Raw genomic sequence first — 21096 nt, 5'->3', positions numbered from 1 at the left:
TTCAACTGTTCAATTATGGGAACTGAAAGTTTTTGTTGAGCTATAAGGTACCTGCAATACTGTTGCAGAAGAAAGGAAAAGAAGGAAAAGGAAAAGAGAAAATTTGTAGCATGCCTGAACCTGGTCATAGTAGCGGTATCGTAATCTCGAACTTATGCTCTGCCTTGAATGATACGCCCTGTTTACCTAATTAGCTAGTCGTCTGACTGAACAATACTCAAATCCCTGCAACTTTTGGTTCCCATGCACATTCCCCTGTGATATTTTGAGTAACATATGTGCTAACAGGAATTGTTGTTTTACTGAGATGGATTATGTGTGCTTTACTGCTTGTACGAAAAGCCATCACATGTTGATTAATGTGCTTCAACTGATTGCCAATGTATGCTTGCATAATCCTTCTGTCCCTGATCTGAGCATTGTCGTTGATTCTTTATTAATTCTGCTTGCTTAGGGCGAATCTTCTGATTCTCGCAAGCATTGTCCCATGTTTAGAAATTTTCCTAGCTGAATGATCGCCGAAACATGTTGAATGATGTGTCCCCTTGGATCTGATTGTCTGATAGTCTTTATCAAGACTGCCAGCTTGAAACGCATTCCCAGTTATTGACACACCCGTACTAGTTGAGATAATGAGTGATGTTAACCGGCCCCGTAATATCCATGAGAGCATGTACCCCACAAGACTGTTATCATGTATCGTCTTACCTCAGACCGACCTCCCATTTGAACTAAATGCAAGCATGATACAAATACTTCTTATATTTCGAGGGTTCGATTATGAAAACCCCTATAATCATGTAAGAGAGTTTGAACAAATTTTCCGGACTATGCAACCTGACCATATGTCCGAAGACTCTTTGAAATTGCGCTTGTTTATATTTTCTTTAAAGGAAAGGGATAAAACATGGTTTTACGATTTGAGACCTCAATTAATCACCACTTGGGACCAACTCACAAATCAATTTTTCAAAAAAAAATTTCCACATTGTAGGACCATTGTTGTTCGTCAAAATATTAATTGTTTTGTCCAGTTAGATGGGGAGATTCTTTTTCATTATTTTGAACGGTTTAATGATTTGATGATTGAGTATCTGCACCATGGCTTTGAGAAGTGGAGACTGGTCGCTATCCTCTATGAGTGACTAGACTTTAAATCTCGAGTCATGGTTGAGTCTATGTGTAATGGTGAATTTCTTGATAAAACTGTGAATGATGCATGGTCGTTTTTAGCTGAGATTGCAGAGAAAACCCGTCAATGGGAATCCATTAGGGAAACTGAGACACTATCACATGATATTGGTGACCCCCATGAGTTAGAGTCTAATTCCAACTCTGATACAAGCATGAACTGCATGACTAGGAGAGGCGAAGCTTTAGAAAGTTGTATAAATACAAATGTTATTATGCCTAATTCCTATGCGCAATCTGAACTCCATGTTTGTATGTTGTATGATAGCTCAGGCCAGCTGATTGAAAATTGTCATAGATTGCAAAATCCCTGTTACAATGATGATAATGATGATCAAACTTTGAGAATGGTGTGTCCAGTCATGCAACTGATATTGAATATGAACCTCATATAGAGGAACATGAGTTGACTGAGGACACCACAACTGTTAATAGGGACGAGTATGAATGTTACTCGGATGATGATATGATGTTAGAAGAGATAGTTCTTCTTGAAGAGTCAATTTCGGAGTCATGTGACTCTGAAATTCCAGACTATAGTGTAGAGACTTCCAATGATGATGTTTCTTCTAATATTCATATTCATTGCAATCCAGATGACTTTGGTACTGATTTAGGGATTGTGAAGTTGTCCTGTGAAGAATAGCGTAACACACAACTTGTGTGTGACTTAGGAAAGGTTGAATTTTCTGTTGACACTAATGTTCTTATGCATGACAATAAATTTGATGTGTCTGATTCCTTGCCTAGGTCGCAATATGATTCTTCTTCTGATACTGATTTGGGTACTTTGGATAGTCATGAGTCTGAATTTGGCTTGTTAATTTGTTCAATGACTGTGAGCATGATAGAGTACTACTTGCTTCTGAATTGGGAAAAACTAGACTGCATAGTGACATTTTTGAGCCTAGAAATGAATATAACGTAAATGCATCTGATTCCCGGCCTAGAACACAGTACGTTGCTCAATCTGATTTTCTTATGCATGACACAGAGGTATTGGACTATCATGATTCTGAACTGGGGATTGTTAGTTTGCTCGATGAATGTGAGCATGATTTACCTGTTTCTGACTTAGGGAGAGTATGTGATGGTACTAATGATCTTACACATGAAAACAACTTAGACGTACCTACTTCCCTGCCCATGTCACTAACTGGTACTCTTGCACCCAACCTAGATTTGGTTTGTAACAAAATGGTAAAACCGACTTTTCTGAGAATACCTAATCTAGGAGTGGAACTGTGTGCCTCCCAAGTCCTCTTGGACTATTTTGCAGCTAAATATAATACCTTTTATGATTCGCGGTTGGAGTTTACTCATGTCTCTCCATCCATCCCTGAGCATGTCCACTTTGAGTTAGACCTTGTGCATGATGAACCTCCAAATTTGTTAGATTTCGTGCCCAAAAGTATATCTGTTGAAAAATCTAGGTTTGGGGGTAACAAATTTTGTTTTGCAGCCTGACTTGCACTTCTGTCCTATTATAATTGTGTGAGGCTGTTAAAATTTCTGCATTCTGTCTTTTGGGTTGATCCTCAGCTCAACTCTTTAGGCTGTTGGTTTATGGTGAGTCATCATTGTATAATCCAGTAGGTAATAATATTTTCTAGCTTTATCTTGTGTATATGTGTGCTAATCCAATATGGCGTCTGTTGATTTCCTATCGGATTCAACCTGAATAATGAAGCTCTAATTTTGCTTTTGCCGACATTTGTTAATCTTTTTCCTTTAAAGTTTACTCTACACTGTTCTCCTGGTTTGTTGTTGTAATCTGCTTATTTGATGAAACATTGAGGACAATGTTAGATTTAGGTGTGGGGGAGTGTTTTTGCATATAGAGTTTTCAGTCAATTTGCTTTCAAAAAAAAAATCAAAAAATTCAAGAATCTTTGTAAAAAAATTGCATAAAACCTCCAACTTTTAGAGATCTTAGAGTCACTAGCATGCTTCTAGATATGTTTACATAGAGAGTCTGACCGAAATAACTGAATTTGGAAATACTGGAGAACGCAATCAGTTTTCTTGTTTGTCTGAGCGTTAAAGTTGGATTTAACCATGCCGGTGGCAAATTAGGTGCAGCAAAGATATTTGGTATTAGAGTTGTGATCACCATTAGTGGAGACTACCTATTTTTACATCAAGCGAGGCACCGACCTTCATTTTTGTGACTATCTAAAAAAATACTTTTAGAGTGTTTGTCACCGTATGTCAATTCCGAGTAGGAATGGTGAGCTACCCGACTTCGCACCACCTTCAGCACTATTTTTGATCTTTTGAGTGCTAATTTCGTCAATCATGAGGATGACGTCTAAAGATGAAAACTCCTTCTTGTAGTTTGATTTGCAGTTAGCACCACTCTCTCTCTCTCTCGTCAACATCAACAGATTCATAAAAACACATCATCATCAACAAGCAGCGCAACGTCAGAACACATAAAGAAAGTTGAAATAGTCTGAGGTTTACATGCAACAACTCAAGGAAAAGTAAAAAGTTCTTATTCAAAGTGAAGATACAATACAAAGAGCATAATTCTATACATTTGAAAAGGTATTTTACAAGAGAAAAGAAAAGAAAATAAGATGAGAATTAGTGAAGTTCATGAAATCAAGATAATACAGGTTGTGAAGAATTAAGTGATAAAGTCCTACATCCATGGCTTTAGTAGTTTCATTATTATTTTGTTATTTTCAGTTTGTGTTTTAATAAAAATAAATAAATAAAAAAGGATTATTACTATTTGTTTTTAATTTTGTTTAAATAACACCATGGTAAAGAAGAAGTATTTAAGAGGAAAATTCAAGCAACAAGGAAATTGAAGAGAAAAATCAGAAATTGTCAAGGTTCTACGAAGTTCAGAAGTTCATCATCAACAGTTGAAGACCGAAGACGATTCTATGGATGTTGTGAGAGTGGTGTTGATTGCCGATCGGATGTGAAGGTAAGTGAGTACTACCATCCTTGCTAATGATTGATTTCCTTTCTTAGAGATCAACAAAAAAATATTATTTTTCCACAACCTTGTGGAGTCTCCAGAAATTATCTCGGAAGGTTCTCCTTCCCACCATTCAATGTGTGCGGGATTTCTCTCTTTATTCCTTGCCTGCATACATGAGAGACTAGAAAAGCGGTCTTTTTGAGTGCAATTATCATAAAACCCTATTGGTGAGGCAGAAGTTGAGGCTTGTGACCACTCTCAAACCCAAATTCTTTCATATAGTATGGTTACTTCTCGCTCAACTCTTAAGGATGAGAATGCGTTCTTTTAGTATTTCTAACTTCCTGTTACTAGCATGCAGAAACTTTATGTCCTTATAGCTCCTTGGATGCTTGGGACTCTATTACGCTCTGAAGTTGGAGAAGGTTTTGTGGGTACACCTTTGGTAGGCCCTCACGAGACTACAACTCGTCCACTAGGGACACGTAGGGGTTAAAAGGCTTAGTGCATATGCTAAATGCATTCGATAGACCAGCGACAGTGGTATAGTTAGGATTTCCTAATTTCTGTTTCACTTGAGGACAAGTAAAATTCAGGTTTGGGAGTATTTGATGAGTGCCAAACATTGCATATTCTACACCATTTTATTGGCAATTATCTCATATTTTGTGCTTTAATTCCATATTTTATCCCAAATTCTGTATATTCATTGTTTTCAAGAATAAATGCTTTTACTAATTAATTTTGTGTTCTGAGGTAATAAATAAAGCTTGGATGAATTGAGAATCCAAAAATAGCATAGGAATAATGACTAACAACTACGGAAGAGACAACGCAAAGCTCCCGCAAGAAGGTCGTGAAGCGCGAAGGAAATTCACGCAAAGAGCAGCTGCAATCCTCTTGCGCACCTTTGGAAAGCCGCTTGCAAACTAAACCTAGCAATGGGCTTGGTAGAGAATCCAAAACCCAAATCCAAGATCCAAACCCGTTCACAACTTAAGCCATCAGATTTTATTCAGTTGCTTAGATCCAACGGCTCATCTTCCTGGTACATCAATATTTGATACAACTTCTTTACACCCTAGCTCCCTTTATTCTCCAACATTTCGACCAGAAACGTATCCACCTTCATTTCTTCTCCTCTTCAATTCACAGAGCCATCAATACCTTCATCTCAATAACTCCACCTCCCTTGCGCCTTTTTACACAACCACCACTATAATAATCAATTAAACCTCTATTCTCTACCTCTCTCAACTTTATCTTCCTCCTTATCAAGAACAGTAACCCCTAGAAGATAAGTTTGGGAAAGTTAGGGCTAGGTTTATCTTCTACAGTGGAGGAACATTAAATTAATATCTTGCAGAGATGAATTAAAGAAGGGAACTGTCAGATACGCGTTTTGGTGAGTGGGTATTCGTGAATTATCGAGTTAAATTAATTGAGGAGAAATGTGTGTATAAATAGAGAAGGCAGTGTGATGAAAAACTCATGATCAGATTAGTCGGTGCACCAAGATGTAGTTTATATTTGTTTTCAGTATTATTATCATGTTCTAATTTAATAACTAGGGTTTAGATGAAGCCCTTGATTGTATGCTAAGATAGTCAGTTTTCATGTTGTTGTTCTTGATGTGCTTAAATTGATTTAGGATTGATAGTTAGCTAATAGACCAAATGAACCTGTGATAGGTTGTACTGTAAGAAGACAGCTTATACTAGGGGTGAGTTAGGGATATTTGTTAATAATTAGAGACCTCTCTGGAAGAAGATCTGTGCTTAATTGACATAAGAAGGATTAGTTTGCTTTTTGATCGAATGAGCTTGTGATAGGTTGTACTGTAAGAAGAAAACTTATACTAGGGGTGAGTTAGTGAGAATAGTTGATAAATCATCCATCGTATGCTTTCCTGAAAGGACCAAGAACATAACTTGAGTAAGTATTGCCTTAGCATAGGATTAGGAGGTGGATTCAACTACCCTAGTGCTCTTCCACATATTTGTTTACAATCTGCTTTACCATTTCAGTTATTATCAAATATCTCAGTCGTATCGACACAAAAACAACCCCCCCTTTTTGTTTACTCCTTGTTAGAAATCAGTAGTAGTAAGACCATAGCCTCATTCTACACCCACCTTGTCCATGAGGATCAACCTGTGCTTTCCCTGTGTTACATTAGGACACTGTGCACTTGCAGTCTATTGTAAGTACTCTTTATAAGCCTACCACAATGCTCAACAAGATTCTCAGTGATGCGAATCGCACTTGAGTTATCACAGAAGATCTTCATTATTCTAGAATCAATTCCATAATCAACAAGCATTTGTTTCATCCATAGGAGTTGAGTACAACATGTACCAGAAACAATGTATTCTGCTTCACATGTTGAGAGAGATTGTGAATTTTGTTTCTTACTATGCCAAGCAAGATTCATCCCTGCATAGCAGAATCCCCCTGATATACTTTTTTTTTGTTTTCCACACACCCTGTCCAATCAGCGTCTGAATAGGCAGTAAGGTCAGTCTTAGTATCAAAAGTGTAAGAAATACCATACCCAATAGTGTGATTTATGTAGCGTATGATCCTCTTTGTGGCGGCAAGATGAGATTCCTTTGGATTCGCCTGAAACCTAGCACAGCAACCAATACTAAAAGCAATGTCAGGTCTCGTGGCAGTGATATACAAAAGACTTCCAATGATATATCGATAAAGTTTTTGATCCACATTTACACCTTTCTCATCTCTATGTAGTTTACCCGTGGTAGGCATAGGAGTCAGTTTTGGAGTTGACTTATCAAGATCAAATCTTGAAACAAGATTTTTTGCATATTTTTCTTGAGATAAGTAAATTCCATCCTTGTGTTGTTGAATTTATAAACCCAAAAAGAATTTTAATTCACCAACATTGCTCATTTCAAACTCCTTGCCGAGAGAGACTTGAAAATCTTTTGCAAGTTTGTCCGATGTTGATCCATAGATGATATCATCTACATAAACTTGAGCTTACAACATCTTTCCCACTCCATTTGGTAAATAATGTTTTATCATCTCCACCTATTAAAAAACCTTTCCTAAGAAGGAAAGTAGTTAGTTTTTCAAACCAAGCACGAGGTGCTTGCTTTAACTCATACAATGCCTTGTTGAGCTTAAGGACATGATCGGGAAAAGTAAGGATTTTCAAATCCCTTAGGTTGAGTGAAAAGACTTCTTCCTTTGAGTTTCCATTTAGGAAAGAGGATTTAATGTCCATTTGAAACAGCTTAACCTTAAGAAAACAAGAATGAGATAATAGTAATCGAATGGACTCAAGGAGTTCCACAAGAGCAAAGGTTTCGTCAAAGTCGATTCCTTCAATCTGTGAATATCCCTGAGGGACACGTCTAGCTTTGTTTCTGACAATGGTGCCAAATTCATCAGACTTGTTCTTAAATATCCATTTGGTACCAACAATATTGATATTTGTGGGACAAGGTACGAGTTTCCATACACCTTGTATTTGGAATTGATCCAACTCTTCATGCATTGCATTTACCCAATAGGGATCACTAAGAGCTTCATCAATATTCCTTGGCTCTACTTACGATAGATAACAACCAAAATTGCAAATATTTTGAAGTTGACCTCTCGTCTTAGCAGTATATTCCCTACCTCCAATGATATTGTTAGTATCATGATTCCTTTAAACCCAAAGGTGTCGTGAATGGAAATGTTATTGTTCAGCAGGAATAGCTTGACTAGAGCTTTTCTCCTCATCGCTAGAGACATCAGGATCAACAACCGTTGGAACAACTTCTTCTGATTATGAGGTTTCTTTGATATTCTCAATAGTCTTAGTTAGAGGCAATTCAGCAGGAGAGTTATCATGATGAAAATTACTTAAATTATCAATAATAACATTTGCCGATTCCATCATGACTTGGGTTCCGAGATTAAAGACTCGAAAACCACGACTGTCAGATGCATAGCCAAGAAAAATACGTTCATCACTTTTCAAATCAAATTTCCCTTTCTGTTCATAATCATTTAGAATGTAGCACTTACTGCCGAACACTATGAGACAGTGTAAGTTGGGTTTCTTGTCGTACCACAACTCATAGGGAGTGTTTAAGGTCTTTGACCGAAAATAAACACGATTGATCAAATAGCAAGCTGTAAAAACAGCCTCACCCCAAAACCTTAATGGTAATTTTTTACTATGGAGCATTACCCTTGCCATTTCCTGCATATTTATATTCTTTCTTTCTGCAACTCCATTTGCTTGTGGAGTGATAGGTGGAGAATATTGTTGAATAATTCCCAGAGAGTTACAATATTCAAATACTTTGGTGTCTTTGAATTCTATGCCACGATCGCTTGTAATTTTCTTTAGTTTGCGACCTTGTTCATTCTGGATTCCATTAACAATAATCTTGAACTCACTGACAGTTTCATTCTTGTGAGCCAAGAATACCACCCAAGTGAATCTGGTGTAATCATCTACCATAAACAAGGCATACTTCTTTCCAGACATTGTAGATTGTTGAATTGGGCCGAAAAGATCCATATGAACTAAATCAAGTGAAATATTTTGAGATGATTTGTGTGGAACTTTCGTTTGTTTACCCTTTTGAGAGGCACCACATACACCTTCAACCTTAGCATTGATTTTGGTAACGTATGTAACAAGTTCTTTGTTAATGATCTTAGTTAGAAGACGATAATTTATGTGACCAAAACGTTCATGCCAGAGGTGTGTAGATTTTACTTTAGTCAAATTGCAACAATTGTTGAACTGAGTATCCAGAAGATAACAGTTATTTTTGCCACGTGATCCTTGAAAAATCACTTTTCCGGATTGATCGACAATGTCACATCCTTTATCATTGAAGACAAGCTTATGGCCTTTGTCACAGATTTGACTAACAGAAAGAAGATTGGCAGTCATACCTTTTACATATACGACATCATGTATTTCAGGAACACCGGGTAATTTGATCGTCCCCTTCTTGCTTATGTAGTAACAACTTCCATCTCCAAAAGTAACTAGTCCACCATCGAAATCGTTTGAGTTGATAAACCAAGAGAGATCTCCAGTCATGTGTCTGCTACATCCACTATAAAGGAACCATTGAAAAGGTGATGTTGACTTTAGAGCAAAGGCTCCCATACTAGCACTACTAACCATATTTGGTTTTCTTGTTAGTATTAAGTATCTTTTAAGAGAAGACAAAAGTTGTACAACTTTCTTATGAAGATCATCCGAAACTTTTAATATTTTCTTGAAAAGAACACAAGCATGTTGAAAGTAATTATGAGCACCACAAAAAAAGCATGTTCCGACATCCTTATCCTTGTTCGAAGAGATCTATCAGGTTTCACAAAGCCTAGACCTCGCTTGTCACCTGATTTACGGCAATTCTTCAAGGAAGAATTAGAGGAGTTATTTACCACCATTGAAGATGACTTTACAAATTTCAAATCCTTAAGCTTTGCAATTTCTGCAGCAAGATCAGAATTAATCCGAATTTGTTCATCTAACTTCTTTTGGAGATCAACTACCTCTTCAGCATGTTCTCGAAGCACATATTTTTTGATATCAACTTCGTAATGAAGACCATCAAGTTTTTTTGTTAAACGATGTTTCTCGAGACAAAGAAAATTGATGAGTTTTTTTAAATCAGGATTCTCAACCTTATCGATTGTTTCTAGAAAAGGATCGATATCGAGTTTATCCATTTCTGGTGAAGCGTTTTCAGAGAATATACTTTTCATCATCAGATCGCTACAAACACAGACTTATGAGGTCTTTAATGTGTTTGCCTGCTCTGACGCCAATTGAAAACGCGGGGGTCTAACAACCACACCCAACAATTCGTTTGGCTTACTTCAATATACTTTCTAGAGAATCAACTAGACAGTCAGACTCGATCAAGAGAAAAGCATATCAAAGAGTTTAATATCTCTAACTCTTAATTCAACCCGCAATCAGCAAATAGAAATCCGCGATCCCGATTGAATATAAGAGGAGTTACTTGAACGGTACCAAAGACCAATGTTCAAGTGTCAATCGATGTAAATCAACAACCAAAGTTTGTATATTCTAATTGATTGATCTTAACGCACATCCTGTGATATTTCAATTATATAACAAAATATAATGTGGAAAAGAAATAACACAGACAACAAAACTTTGTTAACGAGGAAACCGCAAATGCAGAAAAACCCCGGGACCTAGTCCTGATTGAACATCACACTGTATTAAGCCGCCATAGACTCTAGCCTACTACCAATTAACTTCGAACTGGACTGCAGTTGAACCCTAATCAATCTCACACTGATTCAAGGTACAATTGCGTTCCTTATTGAATAAAAAACTAACTCAAAAATTTTAATGCAATTTTTTTTTTAATTATTATTATTATTATTACTCTTTAGGTCAAAAGATTGCAACTACAATAATTACGAAACTAATATTAACATGGCCATGAGAGAAGGTCTTAACTACTTGGATCTTCGCAGCTGATAATGTTTTGGCATGATAAACTTCAACAACTTAGATCGTTTGATTTCTTTGTTGTTGTAACTAAGTCTTTAACTTTGATTATGATTTTTCCCCTTCCTTGTATTATTGCTTATAAATCTTGAACGTCTTCAACTTTCTTCATAGATTTTGATGTTGCTCCGCTTGTTGATGATGATAAGTTTCTAATAAGGACAAAAACATGCACTAACAAAATAGACAATTGAGAACAAAATAAACACAAAAATGTTTCTACAAGTTGCACGAAGGCAGGTCTTTAGGAAAAAGTGAAGCAATAAAAATGAATGCACAAAGACTTAAAATTGCAATGTTGAAATGGAGGACATAAATGAATTGTGAAGTGGAGAAATCTAGAAGCCTTTAACCAATTCAAATTTTGATGAATCTTGAGAATTATTTTACTACTCTCGAACAATTCTTTTTTTTTTTGTAATTTTGGATTACCTTCCGCTACTACTTACTTTTTACAATGGTATTAGCTAACATTGTACTTTTTTCTTGGCCCGAGCCCCTAAAATGGTACTCCTTCCGTACCACATATATAGGCGGAGAAACCAATTCTTTTAGATTAAGAAAATTACCTTGAATTCATCATTTTTCATGTTTTTTCTTGTTTTATCCTTTGTCTTATTATTAACAAAAATTTATATGTACAATAAATAAGAATATTTATCGGAAAATTCATCTTGAAAATAGGACTCCCTATCCGGTGGGACAAAAAAATTCAAAATTTCGCCTATATAATATACAGGTGCCAAGGGAGTAGAACCGGGACCGGCCATGTTTGTGGGGTAATGCATTTCTCTGTCTACTCGATATGCAATAGTCTAGAATGGGCCTAATTATGCGCCACCCAAACCAAGGTTTGAAAAACGGCCGTTTTTTCCGGAAAACGTCCGTTATAACGCTCACGTCCATATACCGTGCCCGTGAGGCTCACCAAAACGCTTACCTAAATAACACCGATAAATAGGAAAAAATGGCGTTATTTAGACCCGTTATAACCGTTTTCACACCTGTGATTACCGTTTTTCTAAAATTAATATTTCAGTTTTTTTCTTCTAAATAACATTTTAACACACGTTTTTTACACCGTATTTTCCGTTTTCATACCGGTTAAACCCGTTTTTAAGGGAAAAAAATTTGAGTTGGAGAAATTCTTATACAATTTTTAATTTCAAACTTACAACTAAAATTTCATAAATAATCATTAAACACTTCAAATTTTATAAACTTACAATAAGTAACCTAGTGACAGTAGTGCTTGAAATTTTAAACTTAGACAAACCAACTTGTACCGGCATTTTTTTTTGACTTATTCAAGTATTTTCTGTTTTCTCGACGATTCTCAGTTGATTCCTCCTCCTCTTCCTCCGCCTCATATTGGTTCGCGTAATGCATTTGGCTGTCGTAGTTAACAGTATCGTCATCTTCATAACCATAGTCTTCTTCCTCATTATCATTACGATTATCTACTTCGTTATTGATATTAATATTGGAATTATACTCTTCATTAATTCCTCGGGTATCTTCTTCTGGACGATCTTCAGTGTAATGAGAATTGTATATGGGATTTTCATTTTCATGACCTTGTGTATTGTCTCCAAATGTTAGGTTACCAAAGTCATAAACAAAGTTACTCACTGGAAACCTTTGATATGAGATTTCAACTTCTGTATCATGCCATTCGTATGGTGGAGGGAGAGGCTCTGGATTTTAGCTGCTTCCTCTTCCAATTCATTTAACCAATGTTCTTCCTGAGGTAAAACTGGTGTTTCATCATCCCCTGCTATCCAATCAAGCATATTTTCATCTGTCAGCAGGTTATGAACATCGTGGACATCGATGTTATGTCGCTTTGCTTTACCTTGAACTCTTTGCTGCTCCAATCTTAAATTGTACTGAACATATACCAAATCGTTTATTCTTGACGAAACTAAACGGTTGCGTAGTTTGGTGTGAATTCTTTCAAACACACTCCAATTCCTCTCGGATCCAGACGATGTGTTTGTCTGGCTTAGTATCTTTACCGCGATCCTCTGGAGTGATGGAAACTGAGCACCGTATGACAACCACCAGCTTACAGGATCACCTTGCAGAGCAGCCAATCTTGCTGATGGTGATGCAAATTGGCCTTGCATCATTTGCATTCTTCCCGCCTAAAAATATCAAAAACTGTGAATAGAAATTCATATAATTACGAAACTAATTGTTAATAAAAATTCACACCTCTAGCATGCATGTCGCTTGTTCTTGAGGGCTACTAATCATTTTTGATATAACTTCACTGAGACAAATTTGGGGCTGAGAAATTTCATTGTTGATGAGATTGGCTGCTGGGTTGTAGATATAATATGGATTCAGAAAATGCGCTGCAGCATGAAGAGGAGAACTCAACTGATCTTTCCATCGTCGGTTAATCACACCTACAATAGAATTATTTCGAGTTTTACCCAAACCCTTTCTATAGTTTCCACACATGTAGCAAGTGCATGAAACAAATAACCCATGGTAGGTTTATCTGAATCCAAGAAACGGATCATTTTCAATAAAGGACCAACCATCATGCATGCATTTTGGCATGTGTACCAAAACATCTCATTCAAAATAATGTTTTTCACATCTTTAGCCGTACAAGTTTTTCCTTCTGGCGAGTTCACAAATTCTTGGTCTACAAAAAGACTCTAGCTAGTCTCTGACTCTCTTCCTGTTGCATTCCTTGTTGGTTAGTCTTGTAGCAAGTAGCTAAGAGCCTAGGAGTATTATTTGACAACAAAGTTTTGACTGCTTTTGAATCCGAATATGCATTATTGAAATATTGGGGAATGCATTGAACTATTCGAGTGACAACTTGAACATATCAAGTGGATAGTGATAGTATGCGTGTATAAATATTGTCGGTAGACGATAACTACAATGCATTGTTATAAGTCATAGACTTAGGGTTGTGAATTTTACTAGATATCCATAAATTTGTATGTTAAAAACCCATAAAAAAATAAATAAAAAATCAAATAAATTAATTAAACCAAAAAAAATGAAAAAACGTAGTAACAACGTTATTTAGACCCGTTGTAACCGTTTTCACAGCTGTAATTACCGTTACATAGGAAATTCAGATCACAAATTATTTATTTTTCTTATTTAACCGTTATCACACCCGTTATTTTAAAAAAACGTCAAAAAAACACGTTTTATTCCTATATAACGCGTTTTTGACCCAAAACATACTCACACCCGTCAAAACACGTTATAACGGTCACGCCTAGTACCGTGACCCGTTTTTCGAACCTTGACCCAAACAAGGAAGAAAAAGAACAAGAAGAGGAATCAAATCCGTTTGAATAATGCGCCATGACTTCATGCTTCACGTCATTAATAAAATTTTCACAGGTACAATCTATACTCAAAATGGCTAGATGCCAAAGGAAGCTACTATTCCACTTTCCCAGAAGAATAGTATTCCGGTTCCCGATTCTTCCCCAAGCTACTATTCCACTTATCCGTGTTACTTCACAAGAGGTTTATCTCATTAATGGCATTCTTGGTAGTTTCCTCCATAACCGCGGATCATTATCAATTACTCTCTCCACAAAACTATACGCGTTGAAGTCGTGTGTAAATTTTCTCAACCCACTTCTAACGTCAGTTGCACCACACCTACGTTATTAGCTTTACATTCATCAAACAAAAATGCCGCGTTTCATTCACCCACGTTAATTACAAAGTATCAAATCGCTTAAAAATTCCGTTGACCTCCAAGTTTCCACCTGAATTTCACTTCTCCCTATATAATCCCTCAAAACCCCCCGTTTCAGTTATAAAATTAATTCATCTCTTTTTATTTGATCATCTCATCCGTCTGAAATAAAAAATCTCAAATCTCTCTGAAAATCCCACAAATTCAATCAAAAGAAGAAGAAAATCTAAGGAAATTTATTGAAGAATCATGGAATACAGACCATTAGAGGTGACAATAATCTCAGCGAAAGACATCAAAGATGTGAATCTATTCTCAAAGATGGATGTTTATGTCCTTGCTTCAATCGATGGTGATCCAAGAACAGAGAAGAAAACACCAGTAGATCACGACGGTGGGAAAAACCCAAGCTGGAATTTCACGATGAATTTCTCGATTGACGAATCGTTAGCAAAACAGAACCGTTTGATTCTCATCTTACAGCTCAAATCTGAGAAAACCTTAGGTGTTGATCGTGATGTTGGTGAAGTTCATGTTCCGATCAAAGAGCTTCTTGATAATCCCGGTGCCGAGAAAGCAAGCCAGTTTGTTTCTTATCAGGTTAGGACGAAGAGTGGTAAAGCAAAAGGGGAATTGAATTTCTCTTACAAATTTGGGGAGAAGGTGTCTCAACCCGCACCCGTTTACGCAGCCGCTCACGTACCAGAGTCGTCCGCTTATAAAGTGGGAGAGCCTGTTACAGCGTATCCTGCCGCTGCTGCAGTGGGTGGTTCTAGTATGCCGTATCCACCACCAGCTGGGTATCCGCCGTCTGGGTCAGGAGGACCGTATAAGGGACAAGGAGGGCCGTATCCACCACCACCAACTGGGTATCCTCCTGCTGGATATGGGAATGGACAGCCGCAACCACCAATGGGGTATCCACCTCAACAGCCTGGATACGGGTATCCTCCACAACAGCCTGGGTATGGGTATCCACCCCAAGGTGGGTACGGTGGATACCCTCAGCAGCCTCCAATGGTGGTGAAACCACAGAAACCAAAGAAGAATAAAATGGGAGGAATGGGAATGGGTTTGGGTGCTGGATTACTCGGTGGGCTTTTGATTGGTGATATGATTTCTGATGTTGGTGACTATGATGGTGGCTTTGATGATTGTGGTGGTGGCTTTGATTTTTAGCTTTATGTTTTTGGTGGTGACTTTACTAAGAATGTAATTTGAGACATGGTTATTAACCTAGAGAGTTACTCCTGTTTTCACTCTTTGTTATTTGTTCGTTAAGACTTTACTGATTCTACTGCTTGTTATTAAATGGTTCTGTAAATATTAATGGTTTCTTTTGTTACTCATTTTTGTTGATTCTTGTTATGTTTTTTTTGGACATATGGAATTTTTTGTGTTAATAATCTAGTTGTTCTGTTCAATAATCTGTAATGACAGCATTCACAATTTTGACACCCATACAACTTCGGTTGGTAATCAGAGGTCATCTTGGCTTTTGAGTTTTGATATTCCGGCAAACAACTTGGTCTCGAGTCTGGACTCGAGTACTATCTACATCTCACAGCTCTTACTGAGAATCAGGTTTGTTTTTTAGCTGGACAAATCTTTTGTCAGTATTTTGAGTTCTGACAATATTTGATGATTTTGCAGGTGCTGTTTGCCTGGTGGACTGTCTCCTTTCTTTTCATACATTGGATAGTATTGGGCGCTGGACCGTATACAAGAGGTCTTAACTCTCTATTTCAGCTTACACAATGTTATAAACTAGATTATTGCCGCAGCAGTGAAGACCGACTACGAAAGGGAACTGCTTTTTAATAAAATGATACTGAAATTGATCGATTTCAATCGATTTGATGGCTATTGTAAAGAAATCTAAACTGTGAATCTGTTTGTTTAATGGTGTTAGACTGAAATCTGTAATTAATTTAATTGATGATCCCAAATTTGAGCTTAATTTCATCAAATTGTGATTTCCAGAAAACCAATTTCAGTTTCTCCGCACAAAGGGGAGGTTGGCATGATATGCTGTTTCAGACCTTTATATAAATGTATAAATATATTATTGACTTTCTAAAACTTGTTTGAAGTATTATCAACTGTTAGGGTCTGTTTGGGAGCTCTAGGTTATCTTAATTTAATTTATGATAACCTGGAGACTGATTAGTTTTAGTGATGTTTGTCTTAAATTCTTCATAACCTGGGTTAACTTAAATAGTGTTTGTTTTAAACGATGTCCACTAGTAGGTTAATATAACTAATGTTTGTTTCAAGCACCCAAGTCTAGATATATAATATACAAATCAATATTGGACATTTTAAAATAAAAATATCTAAAATTAAAAATATTACAATAATAATTCGATAAAATATAAAAATACCCTAAAACATAAATATTAAATCAAGAATTTGATAAAAATTAACAATAAAAACTAAATAGTACGACGACGTCATCGATAATTATTCCACGTTGCATCAGCAATCGAAGTACGAAGTTCTGATGCTAAATCTCGTTCTCTATTTCTCCCGAGTCTGGAACCTTCGTTATTGTCTTCTGGTAACTCAGGATCAGTTTGTGGTACAATGGTAACATCTTCGCCATCAAGAAACAAATCATTTATACACTCCTTTTGTTACCGTAACTTCTGCTTCTTGCATCATGCATATGCACCTAAAGCAACTACAATACAAAGTTGTGCTGATAAACATGTTGCTTACTTTTTTCGCGTTGTCTGCATTACCAAGAGTTGAGTTTTGGAAACATGTTGCTCTTATCTTTCTCAGAAAGAACAAAAGTTTTACAGGGACTGATCGAAGCGAGTTGTAATACTACCGTCACATTGAGGTGCATAAATTGACTTAGTTTTTTCTTTATATCTACTAGAAGTGTAGAAGTGAGTATTTCCACTACACACACTTGTCTCCTCCTATCTACAGAAGAAAGACGGCGAGATGATTTAGAGTCTCTTGGTTATGTGCTTCTGTACTTCATAAGAGGAAGGTATGATGTTTTCCCTAGTTCTGATTCTACAGCATGCATTTATGATCGAGTATCTTTTTCTGCCAAATCGTTTGAAATTAATCTTAGAGCTCAAGTCAACCTTGCTGGGTGGTAGTCTTTCCCTCTCCTACTGGGGTTTGGGTGTCGTAACTAGTGATACTGCCAAATTATGTGACGCTATTGTAATGTATATTCCTAGCTATATCTATTTTCTGATGTGTAAAGCCCCTTCCCTGGCGGGGTTTAAAAGCCGTTATGAAGAAGCATAAATATGACAAGATATGTGAGAAGAAGTTATCCACTTCTAACACAATTTACATATATACTTAAGGTTTTTGGCCTTACTGAATTGTGCTCTATGATGTTTAATGAATCTCATAAGGTGGACTGTCTCTGTTCTGACACACGTCAGCATCCAACTTTACAGCCACCTCCCATGGCGTCTGGAGGTCGTGCAACTGCCATCAACAGATGTTAATAACAGTTGTAGTGAGCTCATGGAAGAATAGATGTTGACCTAATTGTTTGTAAGGCACCAATGGAACATGAGTTGAACTGCCAGGGAAGGTGGGAACAGAGATGTAACACCCACCATCTGCAATTGCAAATAGCAGGTTATAGGAATGAGAGAAGAATTTCGCAGAAGAACATAAAATGCTTGTGAATTTCATAATATACGGTTTCTCTTACCAATTGTTTAGCAGAAGAATTTTGTCGTGACGACGGAAACCAGCTACTTGAGTGACCATTCCTGCTGCCTGAGGCATGCCCAAGGCTTGAAGTTTCAGTTGTCATCATGGGTTGCGAGGCATGCCCATTTCATAATGGAAACCAGCTACTTGGGTGACCATTCCTGCTGCCTGAGGCATGCCCAATGGTGAAGTTTTAGTTGTCATCATGGGTTGTGAGGCATTTCTACTGGAGGAACCTGAAAGAGCAACTGTGCTGGATGTAGCTCGCCCACTTTCAACAAAGCTGCTCAATATCTGCAACAAACAACAAACCAACCATTCACCCAAGTGAAAGATCCAGTCCGAGCCAGGTAACAGAGTGGTATTGAGAACTAATAACAAAGAGGAAATGGCACCGCATGATTACTTACAGAATTCTCAATAGGCCTAACAGAACTCGTAATCCTCTGTATTGACCATTTAAACTGCAGTTGTATCCCAGGGCGAGTTGCATCAGCGGACACAGCACGGTAGGTGGCTTCAGACGAGCAAGAAGCACCATATCCTCCTGAAGTTGAAATGACGACAGTGTAATGATGTTATTTGACAAGGGTCGTTTCATACATTATCATATTTAAAAGCTCAATACTAGCTTTCATCCCCCTGAAGTTGAAATGGCGCCAGTATAATGATGTTATTTGACAAGGATCTTATTCTTGAGGAAGTTTATCATAAATGCTCAGATCATACACAAACAACAAACATCTTTTTTTGAGGAGTATTCTAGATTCATGTATAGAGGAGTATTCTTGATTTTACAGTAGTTTACAGAAAAGTTAAAGATTTGCTGTTGGTATACATACATCTCAAACCAAGTACACTCTTGCAAATGTAAGTAGGTTACGATTGCCTTATTGACTAATGTGGTGCATCTCTAAGCGTCACAACAATGCGAACATGAGCTGCTGTTTTGGCCCATGCACTACAATATGAGAATTTGAAGTAGTCAGTGGTATACTTAGTTACTTACCCTAGCTAATGACTGCACCATTAGCTAGAGCGAGCTCAGTCACATTTGTTATTTCTTCCAACAATACTAGCTTAGTTGATTTTACCTATTCCTCCATAAATTCATTGCACTTGAACAAATAATTCATAATGTAGCCTACTTGTAGGGGTATCTACTGCATTGATGGTTTATAGTACCCTGCTCATGTAGTTTCATTTGAAGAAATATTTGTGCTGAACAAGAGTTACTTCCTGCTTCCGATAACCACAACCAACCTGATTGGTATGCCTACAACTAATGCTACTTTTCCATCTCCGTGGGAAGGATCAATTAACAAATTACCTTGCAGACTGCTGTGTAATTTTATTATTTGGGGTCAATGTGGCTAGTGACGACTAGAACTTAGAACAGGTTGTTGCAGATCATATTAGACCATCATCCACCGGAGATAAGAAAATCAAGCAACCACCTTCTCGGCCACTAAAACCTGTAACAAAATTATAAACAAGAGTTAAAACTCCGAGTACACAGTTATCCATTTCTGGCAACTGAAATAATTCCAGTACCAAGTCTTTTCAAGAAGAAATCACACTACCCGATCAATTCCCTAAAGCACTGCAAAATTAAAACCACAATTCAACTCTTGATTAATAAAGATCATATGAAGAAACAAGGAAAACCTTATAGATACTTATAATATATTGCCTGCCCAAGCAATACTTAGATTCTTTCTGTAAAGTAATCGGCGGGAACCGTTGTGGCCGAGCATTCTCTCTAGTTGAAAGCACTCGATCTTAATATCTGGATACAATATTAGCTTGGTTATATGGCTCTACCAATTATCACCACTGTGAAGATAGTTTCATCACACCATAAGCGTCCCAAAAATGTGCCATTTATTTGAATCACTTAGGAAAAATAAAAACAAACCAAATGAATCGCATGATGGGATGAAACAACGTGTACTGCATCAAGATCTGATCAAGAGACAACTAGAGAGAACGCACGACTGCAAAGATTCCCTGATCACTCGTCGTTGTATAGAGCATCGGTATGATATTTGCATTTGATTAGCTATAAATCTAATAGAATGAAACAACAATTAAAAAAAGTAAGATCCTAAGTCCTAATAACCTTGCAAAATAAAGTACTCCTAATCGGTGGGAGTCTTATAAAAGTAAAAGAAAAAAAACATCCGAAAGATTAATCATCAAGAAAAGAATGATTAACAATGGAGAGAATAAGCTTGTTAAGAAAAATTACAAACAACATCATAAATGCTCAGATCATACACAAACAACAAACATCTCTTTTTTGAGGAGTATTCTAGATTCAAAATACAGATTGGATTCAAAAATACAAGCATCTCAAACCAAGTACACTCTTGCAAATGTAAGTAGGTTACGCATATAAAATCGATTGCCTTTTAAAATGTTGCCCCTTCTCTATCAAAAAATCACTAAGTTTTTTTTTTATGTCTATATCTCTTAACTCAGCCACCTTCATTCTCATTGTTCACATCATAAGAACACCAAGTGGTAGACGTGTAGGGTTGGAACACCAGAAGGAAGAAGACGACTGTTTTGTAAAATATCCGAGAAAGAGGAAAGAGAAAATGGCCTCTCGTTCTCTGTAATACATTAGATTTGTTATATATTTATTAATAAGCCATCAAATTAAGTCCTTATTAAGAATACGCCCCTAAATCTCTTGCTACACTCATTTTCTGTTTTTTAACGCAAAACCATCCTAGATAAAATCAGATAAAATACTCTTTTTGCTGCCCCTGTTCCGGTGCTGCCCCCAAAGTCAACCTTTGTTGACCTTCTTTCGGGGCCGCCACTTCAAATGGTTGTAAAGCTTTTCTTTTTTTTTAATGAAAAAAGGAATATATTAATTAAGAAATATAGTACGAAAGGTTTACGAGATCATTTTTATAAAGATATTAGACATCACGTTAGATCTATTTATCCTGTTTATATATTACACGTTAGTTTGAGGGAGATTTTGCAGAGTTGTAAACCTAATACAAACCTTTTTTTTCCTTTTCTTTTTTTTCCTTC

General features: G+C 36.8%; 1 protein-coding gene and 1 long non-coding RNA gene across 3 annotated transcripts; one reads left to right on the top strand and one right to left on the bottom strand.

Annotated features, from left to right (window-relative positions):
- Window positions 1–14465: 14465 nt before the first annotated feature.
- LOC113318274 (protein SRC2-like) lies at window positions 14466–15698 on the top strand. The gene has a single exon (XM_026566423.1). The coding sequence runs from the start codon at window positions 14599–14601 to the stop codon at window positions 15526–15528; it is 930 nt and encodes a 309-aa protein (XP_026422208.1). The 5' UTR covers window positions 14466–14598; the 3' UTR covers window positions 15529–15698.
- Window positions 15699–17606: 1908 nt separating this feature from the next.
- On the bottom strand, window positions 17607–20647 carry LOC113318516. 2 transcript variants are annotated; one of them, XR_003344592.1, is made up of 5 exons: window positions 19600–20647; window positions 19376–19520; window positions 18456–18592; window positions 18044–18339; window positions 17607–17948 (listed from the first exon to the last, which is right to left on the bottom strand). It is a non-coding gene; the product is annotated as an uncharacterized LOC113318516 (long non-coding RNA). The 2 variants fall into 2 exon arrangements; XR_003344591.1 differs by having other exon boundaries at window positions 19376–20647.
- Between the last annotated feature and the right edge of the window lie 449 nt (window positions 20648–21096).

The sequence above is a fragment of the Papaver somniferum genome, chromosome 10, assembly GCF_003573695.1.
Source record: "Papaver somniferum cultivar HN1 chromosome 10, ASM357369v1, whole genome shotgun sequence".
In the NCBI taxonomy this organism is placed as follows: domain Eukaryota; kingdom Viridiplantae; phylum Streptophyta; class Magnoliopsida; order Ranunculales; family Papaveraceae; genus Papaver; species Papaver somniferum.
This window is presented reverse-complemented; position numbering and strand designations above follow the sequence as displayed.